General features: G+C 36.2%; 1 protein-coding gene across 6 annotated transcripts in view; it reads right to left on the bottom strand.

The window, feature by feature from the left end:
• Positions 1-8,967, bottom strand: part of ndrg4 (NDRG family member 4) — a 53,588-nt gene that overhangs the window by 39,692 nt on the left and 4,929 nt on the right. For 4 of the 6 annotated variants that reach the window (XM_014033237.1, XM_014033257.1, XM_014033251.1 and 1 more), the window contains exon 1: positions 6,606-6,694. The exons of the other annotated variants lie outside the window; for them this stretch is intronic. In XM_014033237.1, coding sequence (XP_013888691.1) covers positions 6,606-6,679 — 74 coding nt within the window. In that variant the 5' untranslated portion in view covers positions 6,680-6,694. Of the gene's footprint in view, positions 1-6,605; positions 6,695-8,967 lie in introns of those variants that run through there. 6 annotated transcript variants of the gene reach the window in all.

Genomic DNA, 8,967 nt, shown 5'->3' with positions numbered 1-8,967 from the left:
CTTAAGTACTGTAACAAAGTAAATGTGCTTAGTTACTATAAACCTCTGAGTACAGGTAATTGTGTAAATTTAAGGAGTAGAAGTAAAAAGTTGTCTGAAAAAAATTTTACTCAGATAAAGTACAGATAGCCAAAATTTCTACTTAAGTACAGTAACAAAGTATTTGTACTTAGTTACTTTACAACTCTGATTAAAATATGGATACTTTGATACTTTAGTAATTTCAGGTAATGTATATCATTAAAAGGAACACGATGGAAAGTAACTAAACTGATTAAATCTTGTCTAAAGATGACGACTCAGTGGTTAGCAGCGACGCCTCACAGCAAGAAGGTCCTGGTTTGGTCCCCGGTTCGGACCCGGGGTCTTGAGTTTGCATGTTCTCCTCATGGTTGTGTGGGTTTTCTCCAGGTACTCCAGTTTCCCTCACAACACAAAAATATGTACAATAGGTTGCCCCAAGCCGCCCTTGAAAAAGGGATCTTAAACAACAATAAAAAAAATTAATAAATCATACTGGGTTAGTGGGAACTACTTCTTCTTCAGTATTTTTATATTAATATGCTCTTGCATGAATTATCATTATAAAAATGTTAATTTTAATAGTAGTTTTGGATAATTAATCATTTATTTTTAATCATTTTATTATTTTACTTAATTTCTTAATGTTTAAAACAACATTTTTACATATTATGTTTGATTGTTTCCTCAGTTTTTTATTTCATTTTTTTGTCTTGGCTTGGTAAATGAGGATGCTAACTCAATACTTTAAAATTAATATGTGAAATACTCTTACATCTTGTATGAAGCAGTTATTTGAGTATAGATTTACGTTAGGTTTATTTTCAGAAGGTATCAGAATTGGAGATACCAGCCTGAGTTTCCACTCTGTATCAGTATCAGTTAAGTTTTTTTTTAAAGTACTGTATGCAAAAATACTTTATAACATTCATTAAAGTAGTATGTAGGAATGCAAACATTTCTGCACCAAGCCTATTTGGATCATAGGTCATAAATAATAAGTTGAGACAGATGCAGCAGCTCAGCTGATATTTGTCCAACCCTAGATGAGTGTCGACACTCACTGGATATTATGTGGTATTAACAAAGGCAAACAAATCTGTCTCGTCTGTCTGACTTGGAAGTTTTTGTCTTGAAAGCTTCATCCGATTGTTTGCTTTGTTTTCCAGTTTGAGGCCGTGTCCACATGGAAACAATTCTTCCAAAACAACCTTTTTTGGGGGGGGATTGTTTCTAAAATTATCCTTGTAAACACGGCACTATTTCAAGAACACACTGTGGTAACCATGCCAGGCCTGCATGTGGTGCTGTAACGCTGCCACGAACACGCATCAAAAAACAGGAAACAAGGCGCAGAGCTTTTACATAAAGCTTTCATGCTGGGTTTGAAATGTAAACAAACTAACTGCTAGTCCTTATAAATTATTCTGCTTGTTATTTTAAAMATGCATGAAATAATCTCTGCAACGCTCTCTTGAAAGTGTGCCTCGTAGAAAATCTCAGTTTGTAAAGCCAGATAGCTGACCAGCATATCTGTAAAAGAACCAGGACACGTGGATTAGTTTTTTAGGTGAGCACACTAAACAGAGGAATGAGGTTAAGAGTTAGGGGCAAGAGGTGAAGTGGGGTTGGGCACAAATATCCTTTGTTTCACTGAGTTTGAACCCTCACAGCCTCATTTTGTTCAACTTGCCTGATTTGATTGAAATGTTTTACATGTTTAAATAAAGACAACCTCCAAAACCTTTGAAAAAGAACCAATCCTAAATATCAGCATGAAACCTTTTGCATATGCTGCATCCCTGTTGACTACATGCGGTCTCTCAGCTGCTGTTGAACTAAGCATGTGATTCCTGGAGGAGCTTACTCCAGCTAAGCAGAGCGGAGACGTTAATCCTGACTGACGTTTCTTTGGCCTCCTCACRCCGTCCCTCTCCTCCCCATCTTCCAACCTGTTGGTCCCCGGAAACATTTGGGAGAGTAAACCCATCTGACATGGGTGGTTTGATAATCTTTCATGAGCAAAAACATTGCACTACTTTTAAATGTTAAATCCCTCAGCTTTTTTTTCCTCCTCAGTATTTGAAATGTGACTGTTAATTATTAATAGTTGCTGGATATCAGGAGGAATCTCATGTGGCTGCAGAAGCTTCTCATGGCAGAGAAATAACTGTCTGAAAGGAGGATTAAATATTAAATATGAGCCATCACCTCCAGAAAAAAATAAAAAAATAAAAAATAAAACACTCAGCAGCATACTGTTGGAGCATTAAAAGCTTTTTTTTTTGCCAGAGCAGTAAGAGAAAAGTGTTGCGTCTAAGTGTTACAAGTTTTATGGTAAGAAACGTGCATTTACACGTGTTGTTTCTGGCAAGAAATCAGAAAGAGAAAACGGCCAGAACAAAGAAAAAAAAAAGAAAAAGAAACAATAGCAGACAACTTCCGGTCACAGCGCAGAAAACAACACACTTGCTCAAAGGTCTATTTTTGCCTCAACTCTCAGCAGGGGGTTCGTTAGAGAGCATTCCTCCCCTCACGAGTCAGAGCTGGATGATGCTTCAGATGTGAGCCGAGGAGGACGCTCCAAATCTGTGCTTCCCATCTATATTCATTCAGACAGCAGGGAGGCACAAGAGACAAACTCAACAAAAGGRGTTTTGATCTTACCTGGAATTAGGCCCTATTAGAACCACGCAACAAGATTTTTATTATTATTATAATAGAATAAAGTCATTAAGTTACAAGATTAGTCATAATTTTATGAGAATAAAGTCAAATTACAACATTAAAGTTGTATTATTATGAGGTTAAAGTCATTAAGTTACAAGATTAGTCATAATTTCATGAGAATAAAGTCAAATTACAACATTAAAGTTGTATTATTATGAGATTAAAGTCATAATATTACAAGAAAAGTCTTAATCTTACATGTCAATTTTCCATTCCTGATATTTTCTCATTTCCTCTTTATTTTCCTCACGCCTGCTGTGGACAGTCATGTGTGTCTCTGTGTGTATGAAGTGGTCTGCAATGACTTTTGGGTCACTGTTAGTGTAATATATGCTTTCATCTAAATTACCTGACGACTATCTGACAATGCAGCCATTAATTACAGTACAGCTTTGGTTTATCATATAGTCGTTTGCACAAWCATTTCAAARYCMTRCTACTGATAATTTGATGTTAATGTGCTAAAAGATCATTTATTTTACCCAAAACTAAAGAACAACTTCACACGTTGCTTAACTGTTCTCATATTAAGGCAATGGTAAGACTGATTTTTTTCATGTGAAGGGTATAGTATGACTTTAATCTAATAAATAAGACTTTAATTTCAGAATATTATGATTTTATTCTCGGTTAAAAAAAACTTGTGCGGCCCTAATGCTCTGCCATACCTCCAATATTTCCAAAGGAATATTATTTTTGTTTTTAGGTGAATCAGTTTAGACCACTGTGTTCAGGAAAATGTTTCCCAGCAACAGTTTACCTGATCAAACCACCAACATACAGTATTTAAAGGTGCTCACTGCAAAACGGTTCATATTATAATCAAAAACTCCTTTTCAAATTCAGAAAGTAGGAAAGAAAACTCTTATATTGTAATGTGTACTTTATAAAAAAGAAMATTTGTGACAATATGCTAACTTACATATGTTTATTTACTTATGAAAACAGCCAACATGACTTAAAACGGGTYAATAATGATGACATCATGGATGAATTATTGGATGGAGAAGTTGAAGTTTTTATAGATCATATATTTAACGGTTAGATTAGATGCGAAACATCATAGAAACCAGAAACTTACCAGTAGAGCAGAAGTTTTTACAAAAGCCGTGTTTGAACGCTGAATTAAAAATGCTTCACTGCCCCTGCTTGWTCCTCAGTATTCCTCTTTTTTCTCTCCTTTTCTTTCATGTTTAGAAACAGATTCATTCTTATAACTTCTCCAAGATTCTACTCTTAGACCAAWCCGCCACATTTGTTTACCTCCAGATTACGTCCAGCCTTATGTAGGTCAGTCACGTGACTCAAGCTTCCATGTGTTTTCTGGACTCTGCAGAGAGCTTTGTTTACACCGAGTAYGAACTAGCTCTGGACTGTATCTGAACATTTATTTTAAACTGCACCTTCTGATTTAGACCAGGATAACTATTACTCATACTTTGCAATGAGCACCTTTAAGCCTCTGAAGTTTCAGCTGAAATGTGTTGCAGAGGCCATTGAAGTGAAATTAATGTGAAATTTAGCTTTCGCTGTCTTTTCAACTTGATCATTATAAGAGACAGTCTCTTCAGAACAACAAGCATCAACCGGTGTCCCCCCCCCTGCATCACATCTGGCCCACAAACTTGGACATTGTTTATAAATTACTCACAATGTGATGCATGACCCAGGTCAAAGCAGATTCAAAYGGGGTTAATGACTGCGGAGCCTTAACCAATCAGAGCGCAGCTGAGCAGAGTGCGACGYGGGGATGAGAGAAAGTGCAGCTAAGTGCCTAAAAGCATCAGTGTTCCTGCTTCCTGAACCCTGCCTAATGAAAGCTGAACTCYTAAACAGGGTAAAATGTCTCTCTGGTGGGTGGGAGGAGAAGCTTGTCAATTTGAAATAAACAAATCTGAAACTAAAAAAAARGCATGCAACGAGCCTAGCACCTGAATATACTGTTTTCCTAGAAATGTCTGTCGTATAGTCACTCCATGTGATTTTAGAGAATTGTAAGGACCATTCATAGATTTCTAATCTTTCAAATGCAGTAAAGATATTTACCGTATTTATTCGTGTATAATACGATCTCATGTATAATACGAGCCCACCCTTTTTGTGAGCTTAAAAAGCATAAAAAGTTTAATCCTCAAACTGCCTCCAATTTCATACAGACTTCAAGATTTTTCAGCCTTTGCAGTCTTTATACATATCAGTAAAATGATCCTTGGACTGTTCGTTTTCTTTTAACAACATATGTACTAAAAGGTATTTTGACAAATATATACAGTATCAGCTGTAGCAGCATCACATGAATTCTGGCATTTTACACATAGTCCACCAGGAGGAGCCAACACAAAAGTCAGAGACTTCACATGAGATTTGGGCCATCTTGTGGGGAAAAGCGGATTACTTCCTACTCGCGAGCACCCCCTCTGGTGGGGAAACTTTTTTCAGGGATATAAACTTTTTCAGAACACCGGTAGACGGCAGCCATTACACATGAACATGTGTTTGTTGTTGTTCGAGGAGYAGCTTGGTCACACACTAATGTCATTAGTTCGTTGTCATTACTAAGGTGCAGGAATACTTTCCCCCCTTTTTTCCACATCATGTCTCCTGCCTGGATCGGTTATTATCTCGCTCTGAAGCACGGAGGAGTGTCAGAGGTGAGCTCGTTTCAACTGCTTTTTACGAAGCGGTCTCAGAGTCATTACTGGACTCAGGCATTTTGTGAATGAAGCCGATATTTCAGTTAAAATACATAAGTAAAAATATTTATCCGAGTATAGTACTACCCCCCAACTTTATGGATGATTTTATGGATTTAATTTTACGTATTATACTTGAATAAATACGGTATTTGTTATTTCTGTTGCATAACAGAGCAACTGTATTAGCAACATATAAATTGAACAAAAAAAGACTTATGGCATTTATAGCATCAACATGTCACGTCGAAAGGTTATTTAGGTTTGAAAAAGGCCTGCCAGGAGGCTGACCTTATCAGTTCTGAGCCGGGGGGTGGGGTGGGGGGTGGGGGGGACTCTGCAGGCTTACAAACCTTCCTGTGGTGCTGAAGATCTGATCCAGAGGAGTGCTTGTTGTGCACGCTGAGGGAAAGTCGGGGGTTACATTTAATGTGTATGTAAATCCATTTTGTGACCGAATCGTACTCACAAAAGGTCAGTGCAGCGTCGGCAGGCTGACAGAGGTCAGAGCGCACATCTGCAGCGACAGCGTCACCTGGATGCTTTTACAGCACAAGTTTATGTGGGTAAAAGGCAACATCATTCGAGCTTTTCAGGATAATTCCTCCTTCGCAGCTGTTTCCAGCAGGCCCAACAGGCTTCCAGAGCAACGATCACAAACTGTATTTGTGCCCAGATAATGTTGTTTGTGAGGAATCAATAATTGTTTGCATTTGTGGCCTCTGTGCTGTTTCCTGTTGCCTCGAACAGACTTCATTTGAATTCTGTTCAACAGTCATTTAGTTGTTGTGAGGATGACTCAGCCGTTTAGGAAAACAAAAAAAGCTCCAACACATTTTAGTGCTCAGTAAAAAAGTACACCTCCTCCCCAGCTATGTGTTTTGGGAAACATTAAATATTACCTTCTCTCCCAAAATGGGAAATTATGCATTTAAATTAAATTACCTGATCCTTTTCATGCCAAAGTTATTTTATGATGAGAAATGATGGAGGCATTTTGATAAAAACTGATATTAGGTGCATTCTCATGCAATACAGCGACATCTAAAAGAACATGGCAGCACAACTAGACATAAAATCCCTTAGACAAACAAGACCATGATACTCAGCACTGTGTGTAACAAAACCTAAGCAATGCATGGCTGCAAAAACGCTTCCTACCAGCTGTTAGGCAGGGTGGTGGAGAGGTGGTGGGCTTGTCCAGAAGATCCAGGACCTGGACACCTTGCAGCCATTGAGTCACCTGTRAACTCCTCTGTTTACCAAAGTATTCTAAAGTCAAACGTGAGGTTTAGCTCCGGTCCCACACAAACACGCTCACTGACTGCAAACACAGCAGCAAATCTACACAACGACTGAAAATAAAAAGAACCAAGTTGATGCAAAAAAAAAAAAAAAACCCTCAGTCAAAGTCTAAACCTTTAATCTGATTAAAATGTGGCAGCAAAGCAGCAAGTCTTTAACATCAAAACAAAGTCTAAAAAGAAGCAGGTGAAAGGAGGAGAGCAGGAATGATGAGTTTGTTGTTTCTTTTTAATATAGATGAATATTTGGACCCAATAAAATAAACATTTTAAAGTGTCTGTGACATGCACCGCACTCAAACACAAAAAGTCAAAGAATAYATCTTTATATTTAAGAAACTTGACATAAAACATGTGATTTTACCCATTTTGTCACATAATTTCCATATTTTCTCCAGAACTTGGCTCAAAGTGAAACAGGAAGTGACATCAAAGGGGAAATCTAACAAAGGAAACTCTGATCTTTTTTATTCTAACAGTATTGTTTGAACTCTGACTTTTCTTTGTCTCTGATAATGACTCAAAAAAACCTAAAAAACCATCAGAGTCTTCTCTACAGTTTGTGTTGTCAGCTGTTGTAGCAATCCTCTGTTTTCATGCAGACATTCCCCTTTGACATCACTTCCTGTTAGTTCACATGTGAATATCTCAACAACTCTTCATCACAGTAGTGTGAACTTCTTTTTGCAATGTTGTTAATGTTGTCTTTTCAAAAATGTATTCATGTTTGTTATAAAAAAAAATGCTGTCACAGACTCTATAAGATACCTTGTTTTTTAACAGCATTGGGACAATAATAATGATAATAGGACTGAATATCTTAGATTGTGGCATTATTTAACAGTCCATACAGGAAATATCTTATTTCCCTTCTATCACTTATGTTCTTGTGGTTTTATTTATTTGAATACAGAGCAAATGACCGTCGAGCAGACAGTGTAGTCACAAGTTGTTTAATGATGTTGAAAGCTGTCCTGTATTTGTGGTTATAAAGTGACAAATGACACATATTTAAACACGTATTAAATTAATGGTATTGTTCACTTTATGAAACCTGAACTTCGGATTATAAACCATTCAACTCTTTGTTTGCTGCAGTGAGCTCATAAACTCGCAACACATTGATCAAAGCTGAAAATTAAAGTTTTCTTTTTAAACAGGTACAAATCTGCATACAGTTCTATCCACTCAGCCGGGCTGGCATTTCAAAGCTAATGTTCCTCAGTAATAGATAACACACTGAGGGAAAAACAATGTAATGACAGCACATGCTGAGATCCTCCATTRCAACTCAGAATAAAACTTTATTTTATACAAATGAGACTGAGATTTGTCAGAAAACCTTTTAACCAAATGAGCTGCATCAAGTTTTAATTAAACTGAAACTTCTTCTGCCTTAAAGTTAGATTTCTGCTGGCTTCTAATGTGAGACTATTGGATGGGTGCACAATGAATGAAAAAAATGGTAATAATAAAACAACATGCTAATATTTTATTAACAAGCTGCAATTAACTTATATCATCAATATTAAAATTACTTTTGCAGCTATTTTTGTGCTGAATGCAAATTATTTCATATTTAATTGATATATTTGCACAATAAGACATGTGACTAACAAAAAATGGAACTTCACACAGTTAAAGTAAATACTGGACGATGAGAATATATAAAGACAGAAACAAATTATTAATTAGATATTGTTTAACAGATTAGATGAAAGTGATAAAACTATTTAAGAAAGATTTTTTACGGGATTCATTTATTTTCAAGACTTTTGTGTTGATTTACCAAAACGACACATTTATAATATAAGCAATCTTTAAAACGAGCAAACTTCAGCAGCATGAAATAGTTTTATAAAGCAGTTTGGCATCTAAAACTGGTTAAAGTTGTAGTTCATTTTTTTAAATTGAGCTTTTATGAAAAGGTTATGAACAAATAAAATCTTACTTGTTGCAGATAATGTTTTAAATGACTTTAGTTTGGAAAATCTGAGTTCTAACCAGATTAAAAAACTAGAATCGTATTAGGGTGCACATGCTGGAGCACTTCTGGTGCAGCTTGAGTAAATTCTTCTTTATGCCAGAATAACTGTACAGGTGCTGGTCATAAAATTAGACTATCATGAAAAAGTAGATTTATTTCAGTAATTCCATTTAAAAAGTGAAACTTGTATATTATATTCATATATTACATACAAACTCATATATTTCAAATG

Source organism: Austrofundulus limnaeus, unplaced genomic scaffold (assembly GCF_001266775.1).
Source record: "Austrofundulus limnaeus strain Quisiro unplaced genomic scaffold, Austrofundulus_limnaeus-1.0 Scaffold7, whole genome shotgun sequence".
In the NCBI taxonomy this organism is placed as follows: Eukaryota; Metazoa; Chordata; class Actinopteri; order Cyprinodontiformes; family Rivulidae; genus Austrofundulus; species Austrofundulus limnaeus.
This window is presented reverse-complemented; position numbering and strand designations above follow the sequence as displayed.